General features: G+C 39.1%; 1 protein-coding gene across 3 annotated transcripts in view; it reads left to right on the top strand.

Moving 5' to 3' along the window:
- Positions 1 to 19,783, top strand: part of LMOD3 (leiomodin 3) — a 48,248-nt gene extending 28,465 nt beyond the window's left edge. The window contains exons 1-4 of one of the 3 annotated variants that reach the window (XM_073230887.1): positions 4,998 to 5,094; positions 5,622 to 5,931; positions 8,396 to 9,790; positions 16,945 to 19,783. In XM_073230887.1, coding sequence (XP_073086988.1) covers positions 5,641 to 5,931; positions 8,396 to 9,790; positions 16,945 to 16,971 — 1,713 coding nt within the window. In that variant the 5' untranslated portion in view covers positions 4,998 to 5,094; positions 5,622 to 5,640 and the 3' untranslated portion in view covers positions 16,972 to 19,783. Of the gene's footprint in view, positions 1 to 4,997; positions 5,095 to 5,442; positions 5,932 to 8,395; positions 9,791 to 16,944 lie in introns of those variants that run through there. The other 2 variants (XM_073230888.1, XM_017658402.3) reach the window with 2 other exon arrangements.
- The last annotated feature ends 471 nt before the right edge of the window (positions 19,784 to 20,254 follow it).

Here is a 20,254-nt window from a genome sequence, read left to right as displayed (position 1 = left end):
AAGCTCTGTGGTTATTAGTTCAGAAAAGACAATTTTCTTAATTTAGAAATTCACAATTCTCTTTGTCATTTCAAAACTTTTTGGTTAAGAAATTTCTATAGCATTCTTTAACCGAGCATTTTCCAGACTGAATTGATCCAAGAATCTTTGCAATATTTCAACAGAGTCAATACATGTCTGATGATGATCTCACTGCCGTTGATGATCATAACACTCACAATCTGCCAATTTTCGCCATTTTTTAAAAACTGGTACCAACAAGCAGAGTATTTTTTTTCTGTGCTGTGCGATTCCAGTCTTTTAAGTCTGTGAGATGTTGTTTCTGCTGGATTGGTAGGAAGTAATAGAGAACCCTAAGAACCCCGACTTCATAGACAGTCTTTAGCTCAAACACCTATGCCGAAGTTTTAATATCTGTTAAAGAAGGGAAATAAAAGTATCCATCTTTCAAGATTGTTGTATGGAGAAATCGGTAGAGCATATATAAAGCACTTTTCACAGGCTTAGTGAAGTTAAGTACTCAAAAAATATTAGCATGTGGCTGCTGTAGAATTACTACCTTAGTGGTGGCGGCAGACTGTCTCAGTAATAGTACCAATAGTAGCCGCAGGAGTGGTGATGGTAGTGGCCATGGTGGGAGTGGTGATAACAGCAGTAACCGCAGTATCCATAATGTTTAATGTAGTAGCAGTGTAGTGGTAGTGGAGTAACATCCTCACACCCTTCAGAAGTATATAGTATTAATTTACCTCTGAAATGAAACAAAAATCAAATCAATTTTGAAATGACTTTTAAAACAAGACAAAATAGTAAATAACTTCTTGTAATTCATTCTGCTCTAGGGTCTGGCCAAAGCAATGCTGTGTATTTTGTCTCTAGAGAAGCACTTGCCCTGTAAACTTAATAGTTCACCCTGAGGCAGTGGAGCCACAGGTCAGGGAAATTGGAGGAGAGAGCCAGGCATTAATTGCTTGCTCACAAAATCTCCAGGCAGTTTGCAACCAGGGAGCAGACTCTTGGCATCCAAATGGAATTGCCTAAGAGAGTAGCATACCAAAAACAGGAGAGAGCTGATTTATTTAGTAACATTTGGGAACCATTTATAGAAATTGTGCCCATTTGTAGTGCTTGGGGCTGCAGACCGAAATGACTTACCTTTAGTCTTCCCCATCCTGAATGAATGGGGGATGGAAGATCAGTGGCTGCAAGAAAGAAATGCTCCCTCTTACCATCAGGACTTTTCATAAATGTATCAAGCTTTACACAGTTCTTTCCCATTATTTAGTGTGCTATTTGGGAAAAAATAAAATTGAAACAATCTTGAACAATATTTGTTGGGTATCAGGCAGTTTCTAGGCAGAAATGGATCACACAGTTTATCTGTGAGAAGTGTGATAAATAGCTAATGTGTAATAAGCTTTTACCATGGATTATGTCATTTAGATTTTTCAAAAATCCTATAAAGTAGATATATTTATTATCTCACTTTTACAGATCAAGTAACTGAGGTACAAAGGTTGACACGGCCAGGATAGAGGAGGAACAAATTCTTTTTCCTACCACTCTGGTAGGTTCTCCAGCTGGGACCCTGTGTATTGGAATGATGGAAGACAAATCAACAAAAGAAAAGCATACATATTTAGTTAATGGGAGTTTTACATGGGACAGGAGCCTTCATAAGGAAATGAAGACCTCAAGAAACATTAACCATGAGTGCTTTTATGCTAGGTCTGATGAGTGAAAGTTATGGAAAAACATGACAGGACAAAAGGGTGGAATAAGCTGAAGGTAGCAAATGGGGGAAGCTTAGGAAGGCCTGTCCTTCCCATTCCTCTCAAAGTCCCTCTGTCTTCAAAGATAAGGATGCTCTTTTCCTCTGGCATAGGGTGGGCACCTCTCACATGAGGGGCTTACAACTTGCTCCTGGAGGACGTTGGAGGGTCCTTCCTGCACTTGCCCTTCCTCAAGTTCCTTCAGTTTAGGTATTCAGTATGCCAAGGTACCGTATTTTGGGGTAGGGTGTTCTGCACCTCATCAGATGCTCTCTGAGCCTGATAGGTAAGATGAATGGCTTACAACTAACAATGTAGGTAGGTCGCAGGGAAGGCAGTACAGCACGGAGAAGACAACTAATGACTCTATAGCATCTTACTATGCTGATGAACAGTGACTGCAATGAGGGGGAGGGGAGCTTTCAAAGTGTACAGATTGCTGGACCCAAACCTAAGAACTCTGATTCAGTAGCTTCTGGGTGCATCCCAGGGCATCCATGTGCTTCATAACCTCCACCACAGATTCTGATCTGTGCCGCCCTGTCTGCTTATGAGATTCAAGCAGTTATCCTCTCTCTAGCTACTTCCTCTTGGTACCATAGCTGGCACCTGATATGAGAAGCTGCTGAGGTGGCAGTAGCAGAACATCTTTAAGAGAAAGCGCAAGTAAATCACGTGTGTCAAACGGGACTACTTACACTAGCCAAACCCTCCGTGTCAGCATATGGGTAAAATGTGCAGTGGAAGCAGCTCAATTCCTAAACTCGTTCAGCAAGATGGAAGTTAGCTAAGGAGCGCCACTTACAGAAAGTCCTAAATCTGCTGGAACATCAAAAAAAAATTTGGTCACCAGAATAGAATTTGGATCTGAAAGCTTACCCCAACAACTATTGGGATCATTTTCTTAGGAGAGGTTCTTACTACATTTCTATTTTCTTTATACACAATCCATTGAAAAGCCTCTGAGTTTCTTTCCATAAACGCAACGAAATTTTTTAAAGCCTTTTTGTTTATTGCTAGCAACGATCAATTTGATCATGAAAGTGGCTTATAAAATGTGGTACATGTTACAGTTGCCTTTGTTTTTCCTTAAATATTTCTGTGGTTATCCATGAAATATGAGACTAGTCATACTTAACATTTAGTGAGGGCTTACTCTACCCTGCACCATCCTACTTGATTTATATATATATATATATACACATACACACAGCCCCATTGAGTTCTCTGAGTAATTGCATATGGTAAATACTGTTCTCAGGTCCCTTTATGTGATGAGGAAGCTGTGCTTAGTGGTTGTGTCCCATCCCTGCCAAGGAGTGGAGATGGGATGTGCATCCAACAGACTGATACCAACTCTTCCTCTTTGATATTTAGATCAGTATTTTCCAGAGTATGAATTTTGAAAAGTTAATTGCACAGAATATTAGTAAGTGATTTGTGAAAGGAAAAAGAAGCCTGACTTAACAAGGTTGAGGAATATTGGACTAAAAACATGGGTTTCTTGCAGGTATGATTTCTGAGTCTCTAAAAGCTCATGTGCTTTACAAATTTATAAGGCAAATGCAGAATGTAACATTTCCCGAACCTCCTTGAACACAAAGGTCTGGTCAAGTCCCTTTACACCACTGTTCTGCAAAACTAGATCTATGAAATGATGGTGTGCAGATATCAGTCATCTGCAAGTCAGTTGTCTGCAAAATGATTTACCTCCCTGCCCACTAAGGCCAAGCTCTTACTTCCCTTTTACAGGGATGAGAGGAAGGTCTGATAGGTGAGAGGCCAACAGTAAGTTGCCACTATGTACCTGTGTTCTTTACTTCATAAAAGATCATTCAAGTCAATTGTTGATACCTTTCTGGGAAATCATCTAGCCATATATATGAAAAGCCCTTTGGCCTTGGGGTGTTCAGTATAAGCCCCTGGGGTAGGAAGAAAAAACATGCAAAAAATTATAAATATTACAAATACAATAGATCTAAGAATATTGTTTGACATGACATATATTACATATATATTTATACATTATAAATGTAATACATATAAATTAAATATATAATAATTGAAGTAACATGTATATAATTTATAAATAACTTAGTCTATATTTATATTGGGGACAGTTTGTAATAATATTGAGGAGTTAACGTAGCCATTCATATGAAAAACCTTTAATTTCTTCATATTCTTTGACCCAAAAATTTCACTTCTTGAAATGTATTCAGTTTATCCTAAGGAAATAACCTATGTGTGTACAAGTATCTGCCTTACAGGAATGTTTATTGAAGAACTGCTTGTGTTTGTTAGAATTGGAAATAGTCCAAATATCCAGCAGTTGGGAATTGGTTACATAAATTATAGTACATCAATATAAAGAATATTAACAGGGAACTATTAAAAATTTTGTAGTCCCAGAATACACAATAGCCTAGAAAATAAATTTTAATTTTGTAAGAAAAAAAATGACAAAATATTATTGAGTTTCATATGCCTTATAGAAAAGGACTGGAATGTTAAACCAAAATGTTAATAGTGGTAGTAGCTCTTAGTGATAAGGGGAAGTTTTTATTTTCTTTATGCTTCCCTGCATTATCCTAAATTTATACAATTAGTGTATATTTTTGAATAAGCATTAGATCCATAAAGTTTAAAATTTGGCAATTATAAAAGTACAGACAATAATAAAGTCTTTTTCCTTGCCCTGTCTCCCAGACAATCTCTCTGTCTAAAAGTATTCAAGATTATTGGTTTCTTGTGTATCTTCCTAAGGGTCTGTTATATTAATAAAATTTGTTTAAATATGAATTTTCTTTTTTACTCTTTATCACAAAGATCAGCGTACAAGACACAGGTTTGTTAGACTTTGCTGTGCTGAATAATCTGTGCACCTGTCACTTCCCCCACATGGGACTGTATCTGTAGGATACATTCCTAAAAGTGGAATTGCTGGGTCAAAGGAAATGTACATTTGTCATTTTGATAAATATTGTCATATTGTCCCCTGAGAGTATGAAAAAATGCTTTCACGGTTTCTTCCAGTACTTTAATAGTTTGGGTTTCTTTACATTTCAATTTAAATCCATTTTAATTTATCCTGGCTTAATCAATACTTAATGAGAAGAACAAATGATTTAAAATATTAAACTCCTCACTCATAGTGGAAATTCAAGTGCTGGTTGTCCCCACCTGGTAGATCACAGGATCTAGATGCAAACAAGGACAGCTTGGAAAGGTTCAGCTTACTCAGCGGATGAGTAACAAAGCCAGACTACGGCTCTGCTGTGTGCGGGTTTATTTGCTTCCAGAGTCACATCGTAGTGAAGAGGTAAGCCCTGAGAGCCTGATTTCCATCTTCAAATGAATTTTTCACTAGAACTCAAGTTGGTGGTTGGGTTTTCCTTCCAAAATATTGTAAGTTGATTTATTCATTTAAATAAAAAAAGAAGGGGTCTCCACTGTAGTATTGTGGTATGTATGGCTGCATGAATTTGTCTATGACAATGGGAGAGTATACAGGAAGAGAGCTACTTTAATTTCTGCAGACATGTTACTCACTGGGGAACCTAAGCAGCTGTACTGAAATGTCAGATGGATTTGCACAGCTGACTCAAGTTGCCAGAAAGAGAGCAGCATAGTCGCCCCATAAACTGACCCTGTCCAGCCAAGCCTTGCTTAATATAGATCCGGCATGAGCTTTGCTGCAGTCACTTCCAGCCGCTCAGTGAGCACCACTGGGTTCTGGGGGAAAATTCTCTCAAGGCAGTGTTGAACCAGGGACGCCTGTTACCTGCAGGACTTTCTTGAGAGTTTCTCTAATCAGCTTTGATTATTTCTCCTTTTCTTGTACGATAGAAAAATATAGAAAAGAATCATGTCTGAACACAGCAAGAATTCAGATGAGGAGATCTTTGATGGGGACATTGATGAAGATGAAATCTTGGCCAACTTATCCCCTGAAGAACTAAGAAAACTACAGTCAGAAGTGGAAGTCATGGCCCCTGACCCCAGGCTTCCCGTGGGAATGATTCAGAAGGATCAAACCAACAAGCCACCAACAGGAGACTTTGACCATAAATCTCTTATTGATTATATGTATTGGCAGAAGGCATCCAGACGCATGCTGGAAGATGAACGTGTTCCTGTCACCTTTGCACCATCTGAGGTAACCAGGGATTCATGTACAACAGAGAAATGGCTGCATGGCTGGCAGGTGTCCCTGTTGTAGCTGCCATTTCTCAGGACACTTGTTTTGTCTGAGAGATTAAATCATGGTATTTTTGTTTTGTTGCCACTTAAAGATTAAGTCATGATGTTTAATCCTATGCCAGGCTGGAAGTTTCTGAAATACTTTCATGGTATAGTTGGGATGGAAAAGTAGAAATTTCTTTTAAATGTCTCTTTTTAAAGAAAAATTGCTGTGGAGTTTGCTGTGTAGGAAAGCCTGTATTCTTCCCTACATAATGAATTAACTTAAAATCAGAATTCATAATGATACATAATGAATTAACTTTACAACCCAGAGGATTTGTCCTTAACTCCTCATTTGTTTTTTTGTGTGTTTTTTTTGGCTCACAGGCCCCCTTAAGAAGCTGTTAAAAGCTCTGTACCCTCCCCTTCCAGGGTACATAAGCATGCATATGTATGCAATGCTTCACATAAATTGTTATGGTATCACAGTCCCCCTGAAGTCTAGCCACTCACCCTGCAAGTAAAGTCAAATAGTCGAAATATCCAGTATTACCACAGTGTATTGGGCATCAGTGATAAATTTAGAAATTGATAGTAACCAAGCTGTTCTAAAGATAGTTCTTTCTTAAATATATTTTTATATGAAAACTAGACTTGTGCCTGAATCTGTGAACTTACTGTGTATTAGCATAATTTTTTTTAATGTTCCACTTAAAAGTGACTTAGCAGAAAGGAGATTCCCCACTCCAAGTGAAGCGTCCTTTAGTTTTGCCTGCTGATAGAAATACATCTTGTCACATTACTGTCACACTGGCTGCACCTAAGGAGAGCTATAAATTGTTTCATGAGCAGGAGAGTATGTTTACACATGTACTGAACTCAAGGAAATAAGTTGCTGACTTGACCAGGAGGAGTTTAAGGTGTAATTTGCAAACATTTTACGACTGAAATAAAAGCCAATTCTATATGAATGCCAATTTCTGAGAAAGAAAATTGGGTACTTTAAAAAGTATTTCTACCTTGGTATAATTTAAACAGCTTGATGGTTGGCTCCCCCTGCTGGGACAGATGAGAAAAGCAACGGTAAAGGCTTTAGGTGCTTACCATGACTGTGGTGCCCGTTCCAGTGTGTAAAATGTTACGAGAAATAGATGAAGCATTTACCCAGGGTAATCTGGGTCTCAGACTGATACATTAGTTTGCAAAGTGACACTTGTCAGGTACACATGTTGTGTAGGAAAGCATTCTAATTGATGGGCAAGAATCTAATAAACTGCATTTTCCTTCCCAGCGTAAACAGCTGTTTCTAAATGTCTGCATAAACCTCTCCCCTTTTGTAGCTGCTTCTGCCTCCTAGACACTTTCCTCCAAAAGGAGGCGAAGTACTGAGGCTTTCCTTAGAGTAGCTGGGGCAGTTGTCACAAAGCTGAGAAGATAAATCAAAGTCAAGGTTTTTGATATATTCCAAAATATCAAGCTGCTCTCAGTTTCCCCACAATATGTTAAGTTTTCAGGGAAACTTGATGTACACCTTATACCAGATTAGCAAGCATTTTAGGAATGTAAATTTTGTTTAGGACAATAAGGAAATTATTGTGTAATCCAGAGTTACTGAGTACAAAGATGCCTATTCAACTATATACAAAAAAAAAAAAATCCAATGTATTGATAGATAACTCTATAAGGTTTTCAAAACAAATAATTTTTTAACTGCTTCTGGAATTGACCCCCATTTTTTAAATTTAAGTATCATTGATATACAATCTTATGAAGGTTTTACATGAACAACATTGTGGTTTCAGCATTCACCCATATTATCAAGTCCTCACCCCCACCCCCACATTGCAGTCACTGTCTTAACAGCGTAGTAAGATGCTATAGTCGTTACTTGTCTTCTCCGTGCTGTACTGCCTTCCCCATGACCTACCTATATTGTTGCAGATTATAGTGCCCCTTAATCCCCTTTTCCCTTCCTCCCCACTCACCCTCCTTAACTCTCCCCTTTGGTAACCGCTAGTCCCTTCTTGGAGTCTGTGAGTCTGATTTGAGCCCCATTTTCAAAATCAATACAGAATCTGGAAACAAAATTAACTATGTTTCATTTTAATGACATGCAATGAGGTAAATATAGCCAAAAAAATGTGTATGTGTATGCCTATAAAAGTTAATCTTTATTTTGATTGTATTTGCTCACAAAATATGTGTACTTTGAGCTTTTTTTTAACACTCTAAAATTACATAATGTAAAAAGTGAAGTCCCCCAACAGCTCCTCTCCACAGTTATCTTAACTGTTACCACTCTTCCTAAGAGAATTCTATATAGTTTCTTTGCTTCCTTTTTTCTCCCCAATAATAAATCCTTCTATCTCCAGAAGCTATTGCTGTACTTCATATTCCCCACTGCTATGTATTCTAACCCTCATAAACCTCTCTTTTAGGGAGACACTGAAGAGCAGCATGAAGAAATAGACAAAGGTAGTAAAAATGTGCCCCAGTATTTAAAAGAAAAGCTCAATAATGAAATCATTGCAAGTAAAAGAGAATCAAAGGGCAGCCCTGATGCCCAAGAAACAGATGATGATGATGAAGAAGATGATGATGATGATGATGAAGATGAAGAAGATGAAGATGGAGAAGATGAAGATGACAGTGATGAAGATGATAGTGAAGAGAGTAATGAAAAAACAAAAAGAGCCGAGGACGGTGAAGTAAAGGAACAAATCAGAAATGGTGAGAGCAACTGCCAACCAGTAACTAAGAAAGCATTTGAAGGACAGAAAGACATACCAGAGACCCAAGAAAAAAGTGAGAAAAAAATATCAAAATTAGATCCTAAGAAGTTAGCTCTAGATACCAGTTTTTTGAAGGTAAGTGCAAGGCCGTCAGGAAACCAGACAGACCTGGATGGGAGCTTGAGGCGAGTTAGACAAAATGATCCTGACATGAAGGAACTCAACCTGAACAACACTGAAAACATCCCCAAGGAAATGTTACTAGACTTTGTCAATGCAATGAAGAAAAACAAACACATCAAAACCTTCAGTTTAGCCAACGTGGGTGCAGATGAGACTATAGCGTTTGCCCTGGCAAACATGTTGCGTGAAAATAGGAGTATTACCACTCTCAACATTGAGTCCAATTTCATCACAGGTAAAGGAATTGTGGCCATCATGAGGTGTCTCCAGTTTAATGAGACACTAACTGAACTTCGGTTTCACAATCAAAGACACATGTTGGGCCACCAGGCTGAAATGGAAATATCCAGGCTCTTGAAGGCAAATAACACTCTCCTGAAGATGGGCTACCATTTTGAGCTTCCAGGTCCTAGAATGGTGGTAACCAATCTGCTCACCAGGAATCAGGATAAACAAAGACAGAAAAGACAAGAAGAACAAAAACAGCAGCAACTCAAGGAGCAGAGAAGGCTAATAGCCATGTTGGAGAACGGGTTGGGGCTGCCGCCTGGGATGTGGGAGATGTTGGGTGGACCAATGCCCGATTCCAGAATGCAAGAATTCCTCCAGCCTCCCCCTCCACCTCCCAACCCCCAAGCGGGCCCCTTCCGTCAACGGAATGAGATGATGAAGAAGCCATCACAGCCTCCACAGTACAGGACAGACCCTGACTCTTTCCGGGTGGTGAAGCTGAAGAGGATCCAGCGCAAATCTCGGATGCCGGAAGCCAGAGAACCACCGGAGAAAACCAACCTCAAAGATGTGATCAGAACACTCAAACCGGTGCCGAGAAATAGGCCGCCGCCCTTGGTGGAAATCTCCCCCAGAGATCAGCTCTTGAATGATATTCGTCACAGCAACGTCGCCTATCTTAAACCTGTAAGTAAAAGAGCAGTGGCAAGCAAGCCCCACAGTAATGTATCTCAACCCTGTGCCCTGTTCCTCTGAACACAAGGAGATTCTCGCTAACGGGGGGGTAACTGGAGGAAGCCTATCTGCATTACCAGTAGATCTGAATTGACAGTTATCCCCAAGCACACACATCTACATAACTTCTGTAACAGTGATATTAACAGCTAACATTTATTGAGCACTTATTACAGGCCAGGCTCATTATATGAATTAGCCCATCATCTGAACAATCTATAAGGTAGCTATTATTTTTCTTCTGATTTTATAAGAAGATACAGCTAGGAAGCCATAGAGCTGACACTGAAATGCAAGTCTGAGTCCAGGGTCAAGTTTTTATTCACCCCAGCCACACAGAGCTAACAATCCTGAGGAGCCTGCAGTAGGTATAAGTAAGAATGAAGCCTAATTTAGTTAGACCAGTTGTTTTTAGACAACTGAGTGCTTCCAAAATGCTTTTTAAAAGTGTGTGTTTTAGTAGATGAGGGAGTCTACCTGTAATTTCATTAGTACTCTTCATTTTTTAAGGGGTCAGACAAATGGTAAACTTCATGTTAGCATTGCCATGAAATCATAGTTTTAAAATATTTTACTGTTATTTCAGTTGTAAAATTTGCTGTGATTAACAATTACTGCTGCTGATACATGAAAATATTTGTTCCTTGCATATTAAATTGCAGAAATTATTTTTTGTCATACTGTGATAGCATTTATAGAGACTGAGAAGTCTGTGTCCAAAGACCACAGGTAATTGATAATTAACTGTATTATTTTTGAATCTAGAGTATAATTTAGCCAAGAGATAATGTTGACAAAATAGTCATTATTTCATCATAGGCATTCACAATTTTTTCAAGATGTTTTAAACATATGTATGTCTCTCAGTCCCATCTCCTAGTAATGCAGTATTTATAATTTTCGTTCTTCTATTTTTCCGGGACAGCAGCCAAAGTAATAAGACCAGAGGTCACATGAAGTCTGGCAAGAGGTCTTTGCCTGCCCTTGGTCACAACCTTCTGCACCTGCTCTTTTCCAGGCTGCCAGGCCTCTGTAGGGAGTGGATGGAGCAGGGTGTTGTTTTGAGAGAAACTTAGCTCTTTCCCTTCTGTTACCAGTCATCAGTAAAGCATATCCAAGCTACCTTGATGGCCATACAGTCAGTAAATAATGGTAATCTAAAAAGAATAAAAATAATTCTTTTTAAAATCTACATTAAAGGTGGCATGTGTGTTTAGAGTAAAAGAGAATGAAGTTCAAGTGATTATGTGACCCAACCTCCTGACTTCTGAGGGCATGTTCTACTGAGCAAATCTACTGTTTCATTCTATCCATCCTCTTACTCATTAAGGCAACAACGATTTATGTAATGCTTCCATGTGTCAGGTACCATGGATCATGGATCAGGCACCAGGGGTCAGGGATAGAGCAGTAAATAAGATAGGTAGAGTCTCAACCTCAGGGAACTCACAGTGTTGGTTTTATAATGTTCAAGGTCAAGGTACTGCCTTTTAGTCAACTGGGAACACTGCAGCTTTGAATCCAGTCCTAGAGCAAAAGACATTAAAATAAATTCCCAATTATAATTACAAAAATGAACACCCTACTAAGTACTACATTTTCCATGTTCAATCAATTCTAAAATGTTATCAATTTTATGTTGTGTTTTGTTTTTAATGCCCACTAAAAAAGACACATGCTGCAAAGTAAACACTGAAATGATTTTTGAATGACAGTCTTGCCTCTCAGCCTCTACTTTGAAATGTGTTTTATCTATTCCGAGAGATTGGCAAATTCCCCTGCTTTCAGTCGCGGCTTGGCCTGCAATAAGCATCTCTTTGCATGTATATCAGGTCCAAACTGTTCCACAGCTTCACCTGCGTGGTCCTATAAAATGCTCTGCAAGACAAATGTGCATACGCATCGACCCACTGACAAAAATTCACTACTGTGGGTTTGCTCCCCATTGCTGTTTTTGTGCCTTGCTATATACACAGTAAATTTCTGCTCTGAGACCTCATCATAGGGTAATCTTCAAAAAGACTTATTAAATCTTTTCAGTTCGAAATCATTTTAGACTTGCAAAAGTTCAAAATTAGTGCAAAGAATTCTAACTGCCCACCACATCTTGTCACACATGCTTTATCATTCTTACAAAGATACTGTAAGTGGCAGTACAGCTGCACGTGTGCACCACCACAGGGCGTGGTGCTCCTGGGAAGTGCTGGCAATGTGAAAGGCTAGGGGAGCACTCCTGCCGGAGCCCCGCAGCCAGCCCTGTGAAACGCCACTGCCCGCAAGGTGCTTTCTGGTTTCAGGGCGGTGGACAAATCCCAAAAATGTGCATCTTAGCTCAATGAAAGAATTGTGAACGCCATCAGTGATGCTATCACAGAATCCCAGTAGGAAGGGGAATTCTGGGTCAGCCAAATGAGCTACAGCAACACTCACTTCAGAAAGGTGAAGCGAAAGGCTTTGAGGATTCCCCTGCTCTTGAAAGACAGAGATACCCTTTAAAGCCCTGGATTTTTAAGAATGAGGCTACAATTACAACACAATTTTGAAATCTTGTGTTTTCTGATTCTCCTAAGTAGAGCACTGAATATCCAAAAACATACTTAGAAATTACCTATTCTAAAATAACTTAAAAAGGAGAAAAGATGAGTTATTTTCCTCTTGTGGACTTAGAAATTGTATTTTTCTATTTTCTAGAGTATATTTCATTAAGCAGTCAGTTTATATTTTAAAATTGTATTTTTTTCATTTTAATGCTTGTTCTTTCTCTGTCCCGTGCCTGAAATGAAGTTGCTAGCAGAGAATAAAGGAAAATCTATATACTCGGTTGGCTCAAATACTACCTCCTCTAAGATCTTCCCATTTAATTCAGTGTGAGAAATGTGTTCTGTGGGCCTGGTATTGAAAACTGGTGTGCTGTATGCCAGTTCTGCAGGCCTATTTTGTTTGGCTTAAGTATTAACATACAAAACTTTAAATATCACATAAAACATCCAGACATCTGATACCAGTTGAAACAGATCTGACCACACTGGGCTTGTATTTGTGTGACACAAATCAGCTAGATCTGTGTATTGGCTTCTGCCTTGATACAGGTAATAGACTCCCCAGGTTTTCTCAGTCCCCACCATGCCTTCTGCCTACTACCTGGTCTGTTTCACTCATTTACATTGCTTAGACTCTTGTAGAATTTTTTGGTGTTTGCTGCTATGTTGGTTTAGCTATGTTTTTTAAAGTGTTTGTCTTGTCTAACAAACTGAATTCATTTATTGATTTATCACTAATTCATTTCCCTATGAGTTAATAACTGAGTCAGTATGATGCCCGTCCAAAACAAAGACTTGTGCAGGCTTATCTCTTCTTGACACATGTATGATTTTCTTTCATCTTTAAAAGTTTTGTGGTCTACTCACTGCCACCCCTCTAAATGAGTATTTATACTGTTTACTGAGATAAAATCCCATCTGCAACAACTATTTAATTCACTGACGCCATCTGCATTTGAATCACATGCAAGCTTCAGTGCCAGTAAAGCAATATAACTCTTTTACCATCCATTCAGTTTGGTTTTGGGCTCACATATGTGTATCTGAGCTGCTTGCAGCCAGTCGCCTGAAGGGCTAAATTTAGCCAGGGCTAAATTTCTCCTTTGGAAAGACCAGTATAATAATATCATAAGTGATGTAGTTAGCCAAAAGACTGCATGACACATTAGCACTTGTTACAATCACAAAATGTAGGATTAGAGACTCCTGAGTCTTCCTATCTGGCCATTTCTTCTTTGCCTTGTTTTATGAGGTTATCTTTCTCTTTAACTTGTTTCTCTGGATTCTATCCTGCAAAGGGATAAATTGCAAAAAGTTTCTCTTTCCCGTGTTCCCATCTTTTATCTTCTTTACCTTTGTTTCAGTTCTCACATAACCTTACATCATCTGCCTTTCCCTTAGATCTCCCGGGGTTTCCTTAGCATCTTCATTCAGTCAAGCTCCTCCTTTTTAGGCCTCCTTGTTGTTTCTGGTTCCCGATTTTCCATCGCTTCTCGGTTCTCTCACACATTGAGGTTTGTAGCCCTGGAGTTGTCTTCAACTCCTTCAATCTTGCTGTCCCCACCCCCACACATATTTTTCTTTTTTTTTTTCCTGCTCCCTTTTCCTGCCTCCAAAAAAGGAACAGGAGAATCTATAAGAAAGCCAAAGCCAAACCTAGATCATTTGGTGATGTTATGCTCCTTACAGAGTCTCCATGGGAGAAAGCAGTGTAACATTCACACTCATCTCAAAGAAAAGAGCATGCGTTGGTCAGAATTATACAGACCAGGAACAGCATTTCCCTAAACCTATTGGAGAAAAGAGTTTTTGATTCAACTATTCTAAACTAAATGATGGTGTTTCTCAAATTTTAGCCTGCATCAAAACCAACTGGGAGGCAAAGTACAGATTACGGAGCCCATTTCTGGAGTTTCTGGTTCAGAAGGTCTTGAATGGGATCTGAGAACTTGCATCTCTGACCAATTCCTTCATGATTCTGATGCAGGTTTTTTAGACATCGCACTTTGACAATCATGACTCTGTGATATCCACTGCGAACCACATCTGATATTTTTCCTGAAGGGCTTTCCTTTCCTGGCTTCATACCACCCTCTGCTCAAACTACCTTGGCTGAAATAGCACTTTTTACCCACAAAAAAGAAACAAAACAAAACATCAGTCATGAATATTTTTCTGTTGCACCTCCATCACCCTTCATCTGTGCCCGTCTTACAGCATCTCCCACATTCTGCTCCCTGCTAGCAGGTCAGTTCTGAGCTCCTCTAGGCAGGTCTCCCTCATCTCCATCCTGGACACCCACTGAGGTGTTGACCCAGAGCAGGAGCTCAACTCGAGGGGGCTGAGTGTACTAACTCCTGGTGAAATGGGTCTTCCCGTCCTGCCCACCTGCCCCCAGTGTCTGGGAGTGTGTGTGTGTATGTGCATGTTGTAATGCTAAACATCCACAGTTTTTAACCAAAACTGTTTTTAACCAACAACTGAAAAGCGGATAGGGCCTCCAAACAGTACTGCAAGTTGATTCTCACCTGTTAGAAAGTTTTGTATTTTTACAACATCCCATCTAGCTATTCTTTTCCTTTAAGGTTTTCGTCTTTTGTCTTTTGTGTTCTTCCTAGAAATAGCCTCTTTTGAAGATTTTTTTAAATGTTTGTCTATCTTTTCTTGATGCTTCTGTAGTTTTTGCTTTAAAAAAATATTCCATATTAGAGATTAATTAAAGAGTTAAATTTTAGAGATTCAGTAGGAAGGAAGACTGCTCTATTTCTTTTCCAAATAGCTAATTAATGATTATTTAGTCACTTATTCCACTTCTCCCAGTGCTCCAACCTACCAACTTGATCTATTTTAAGTATGTCCATATGTCTCTGGGTTTACTATCTGGGGTCAGTGCCACAGTTTACTTTTTAAAAAATTTTTATTAATTTGGAACCTTTCCTTGCATACATTGGGGATAATATTTATATAAATTGCTTTTTTTTCCATTCAACAATATACACAACACATTGTTTTAATTATGTATTGCAGTTTTGCAGTTATAGTTTTTTGTTGAACAACGTGGGCATTGCAAGCACAGATGCCCAGTACCATCAAAAATCTGCAAATAATGTTTGCCTCCCCAAAACCATAACTGATAGCATCCTGTTGACTAGGAAGCCTTACTGATAACATAAGCAGTCGATTAATAGCATGTTTTGTAATATGTATTATATACTGTATTCTTACAAGAAGGTAAGCTAGAGAAAGAAAAAGTTGTTTCAAATTGTTGCACATCTCCAAAAAATTTCCCAGTGTATTTATTGGAAAAAAAATGTGCATATTGAAAAAATATATGCAAAAAAATCTGAACCCGTACAGTTCAAACCCATGTTGTTCAAGAGTCAGCTGTGTTTGAATACAGTTGGCATTGTATTTTTTGCTCATTGGTGTTCTCCACTGTTGGTGTTCTCTATGGGTGAGCGCTCCTAAAAGTGAGCTCACCCCCCTCCCCTCCTGATAGTCTGGCACTAGGGAGGGAGAGGGTCAGAAGCACGTGGAGGACCCCTTGGTTTGAAGGCTGGGCAGGAGGCAGCAGCCTATCAGAGGTCCTCTGTGGTGGGCAGGGTGTTAGGAAATCTTTCCAGCCAAAGGTCACAGGCAGAGACCTGGATGCGAGAAGGGCCATGGTAAGTAGATGGCCAGAATGGGCACGTTGGCCAGTGGACATGGGCAATAGTAGAAACATTCTTACTCCTAATTCTAGCAATGCCAAGTGTTCTCTAGATTTCCTCAGCATCCTCTGGAAGATACATCCGTGATGGATGAGTCACCCTCCCAAGATGAAACACCGCTTTAAACCCTTTAGGAACTTGCCTCATCTTTAAATGGTTCCTATGAAGCAAAGCTAAGAGTCAATTTGCTCTCAGACTCCTGCTGCTCTTTTGTGATTCTTCTGCCCTGGGATAGGGGTGGGGTCTCTGAATTAGAAGTGTGCTTCAAAGAGGAAAGAACAGTTTTTAAAAGAAGATCTATTTCATATTCATGTGGTGGTATTTTTTTGGTGGCTAAGGCATGGATACTGAACTCAAGCAGATCTGGGTTCAAATCCTGCTCTGCTGTCGCCTGTGTGGGAAATCACTGTCCTTTCTGAGCCTGTTCCCTCTCTACGAGGCTGCTGTAGGATGAAATGAGAAAATGTTTTTGAAGTAAATGTTAATGTTGATTACTAACTTAACATTAATCCTTAAACTAGCTTTGTGAAGTAGATACTGTTACTGTCATTTTGCAGCTGAGAGTTAATGCCCAACAGCACACACACAACTGGTAAGTGCTAGGAGCAAGATTTGAACCAGGCCGACTCCAGCACCTCCCCTTTTGTCCTTGTGGTACACTTCAGCCCAGTGCCTGGCACCGGGAAATGCCCAGCAAATGGTGGCTGTGGTGGTGATGGTTGTTTCAGCATGATTTGGGGGGCTCTCTGGCCAAAATTCCTGATCCATTCTGCATCCTTAGAGGCACGTAAATGTCATTTCGCTGTAAAGCTCTTGGATTAATTCTTTCGCTTTTCTTTAAACGCTTAAATCACAGGTGCAGGTACCAAAAGAACTGGCGTAAGAGGCAGCAGCGTAACCCAGAAGAACAAGGCTCTGAACAATGACTCTTGGGTTGGAGCTCAGAGATTATTTCAGCAGCACACTTCTGGATCCAGGAGGTGGAACTGGGAACAAAGCCAGTATATGATCGGGGTGCTTTGTGACAGGCAGAATGCTTGGCCCATGACAAAATAGGGGCTAAAAAGGAAAGGGGAAGGAGATGAAATAATATTCAGGGGCAACATTTTCTACTTCCAATCAGTTTCACTAATGCAAGTGAAATTCAGTCATGTTTCCAACAGCAGAAATTAAGAAAAAGGTTTTTTCGTAAATGTTTGCTGTTGCTCTCTCCTGGTAAATAATAAATACTGTAGTGGTGTTAACTATTAGATTCCCATTTTTTCTCCTTCCATCTCCTCTGTTGTGATTCATCACACTTGTATCTTAAAGGGAACAAATCATGTTTGGCTATATGGAAATATGAAGGGTGAACAGAGTTCCAGTTTCTTCTGATGTTTTCAAGAATTGTTAATCAGCATTTCTCTGGATAATCCATTGAGATTTACAGTTTCCAACCCTGCCTGGCTTTCTCTCTCGGCCATTCCCATGGACCGCCTACTTCTGTAAGGGGTATCTAGGAGCACAGAACTCTTAAGCCTCAGGATGTAGAGAAAACACCAAGAGTTTCCAGAAAAGTAACAGGAAACACAAACACTGCATATATATATATATATATAAACTTTCCTGTTTCCACACCTATAGGGACAATGGGTGACAGTGTGCTAGATTCGTAAAAAAATTTATAAATAAGAGAAGCTTTTGGCTTTAGCTACCTGTTTATTGTTTTGTTGTTGTTTTTTAAGCTTAGTCTGTAAATCTAATTTGAACTTTAATCTCAAGTCTTATAAAGGAAACTTGCTGTAGGATCAAACTTAAATTCCTTTTCCTATCATTCAAGGCCCTATTGCCTGTTCCCAATTTAGTGATCCAGTCTTACTCACCACAGATGCTTTAGAGACAGCTTCCTCATAAACACCCTACCCTGGGCCTTTGCTCTCATTGGCCCTTGTACAGAACATCCCCAAGACTTCCCTCCTGCTCTGTTTGAAAGTCCTACCGCACTTCAAAGCCCAGGTCAAGCCCCAGTTCTCCACAAAAACCTTCCGGAAAACACCAACCCCCAGTGGGCTTTCCTTCTCTTAGGTTCCTAGAGCCCTTGATGATCTGTCTTAGTTACTATGTGCATAGGATCTGAAATACTGTGTACAAAAGGCGTGAACCCTAGAAATCAGGAAATCATACTTGGGTGCTTTTTCTCTCTTTATCTGAGCAAATAATGGGAATCTGCCTGCTTTCTCCTCTTACAGAATCACAGATGGTGCATAACAAGCAAAACAGGTTAGGAGAACGGACCTAACAGTGACAGCCTAATGCGTTACTTGGAAGAACAAGCCATTGGGAAGAAATATGGTTTTTCTATTTTTACAAGATAAGCTGGTGTGTACAATGGTATTCAAATTTAAATACTTACAGTTTTCAATCAAGTGATTAATGTTAGAATAGCCAATGGCCAAGTTTTGTTTTTTCCTACTTAGTATTTCTCTAAAACATTCTTGCATACAAAGCAGGATAGTTATGAAAGGGCTGTAGTAAATTAAAGTCTTAGGTATCCAGCATATTCTATAGAATTTAGCTATGAAGCTAAATTCTGATAGGATAAAATGCCATAAACATGTTTAAAAACTTAATGTGTATTAGTAGTTGAGAACTTGGAAAGCTCTACACATTTGCTTGTACAACCACAGTGTTTCACAGTATTGTACAGCCACAAGAATTTCAAAAATTTGCAAAATGAAAAAATGATCCAATTCATAGCTGACTGCCTTAGTACACAGGTTTTGTCAAGAGATACAAGTATACTATTCATTAGCTTTTTCTGTCTACCCACTCCAACCTTAAACATCTCACTTGAAGATTTTAACTTGTTTTTAAAGTGTAAATAGTTTACAGCATTTACATGCTGCATTCTTCTATTATGCTCCTTCCAGAATTGACCCCCAACCATTAGTAATTATAAGTATATATTTTTATTCAAGTTGTCATTTTCTCCAAATTTCTTGCATTTAATCTGCAAAATTCACCATATAGAAAATAGAAGGAGCTAATATGTGTATAAACCCAATTCATATTTTAAAAAAGGATCCCATTGGAATTCAGTTTTATGCTGGCTGGAATGATAAAGTATTAAAGTTGTAATAATAGTATAGTAGGACCCCCCACCCTTTATCTACACAGGATATATTCCAAGACCCAGTGGGTGCCTCAAACTGTGGATAGTACTGAACCCTGTATATACTATGTTTTTTCCTAGACATACATGCCTATGATTGTTTAATTTTATAAATTAGGCACAGTAAGAAATTAACAATAATAAAATTGAAAAATTATAATATACTGTAATAAAGTTATGTGAATGTGGTCTCTCTCAAAATATCTTATGGTTCTGCACTCACCCTTCTTGTGATGTCGTGAGCTGATAAAATGCCTGTGTGAGATGAAGTGAGGTGGGCGACACAGGCCCTGGGACTTAGTGTTAGCCTGCTATTGACCTGATGAGGCGGATGTATCAGGAGGACGATCCTCTGCTGCCAGACTGAGGTCCACTACAGGTAACTGAAACAGTGGAAAGCAAAACCACCGGCAAGGGGGCACTACTGTATTTGAAACACAAGCTGTATTTTGCTGTGTAGTACATCCCTGTGGTTTAAAGGGTTGCCACCAAGTTTCTCAGATATTTAACAGAGGTGTGCATTAAATAAAGTCTCACAAAAGTACCTTTGATAAATTTTATTCTTCATATTTGGGTAAGGGTAGTCTGTAAAGTCATGGTGACACCGCCATGCTAGAGATCAAGGCTGCAAGGTCAGCTGAGAAAATACAAGAAAAATCAGCAGCATTTGCTGTTGCTTTGTGATTCTAGGACGTACAGAGTCTCTTCAGTAAGTACTGCTTCAGTTGTCTTCATAATTCAGTGTTAGGAAAACCTAAATGTTTTCTATTCATCTATGAAATCAACTGGCAAGCAAACGTTTTGCATAATGTTTCTAAACACATGAGAAATAAAAGGTAGAATGTAACAGAATATATAAATTCATGTTGTCTTAATTCTAATGTCTGTCTATAAAAACATGACTGTAGCAGTTGCTATCTAAATGTCTATGCACTGCAGAAGCCGCTGATTAACTCCCATTTTCACTGACGTGTTTAATAGTCTTTTTGCCTGGTCATTTACAGGTGCTTTTCAG

Source organism: Manis javanica, chromosome 3 (assembly GCF_040802235.1).
Source record: "Manis javanica isolate MJ-LG chromosome 3, MJ_LKY, whole genome shotgun sequence".
In the NCBI taxonomy this organism is placed as follows: domain Eukaryota; kingdom Metazoa; phylum Chordata; class Mammalia; order Pholidota; family Manidae; genus Manis; species Manis javanica.
This window is presented reverse-complemented; position numbering and strand designations above follow the sequence as displayed.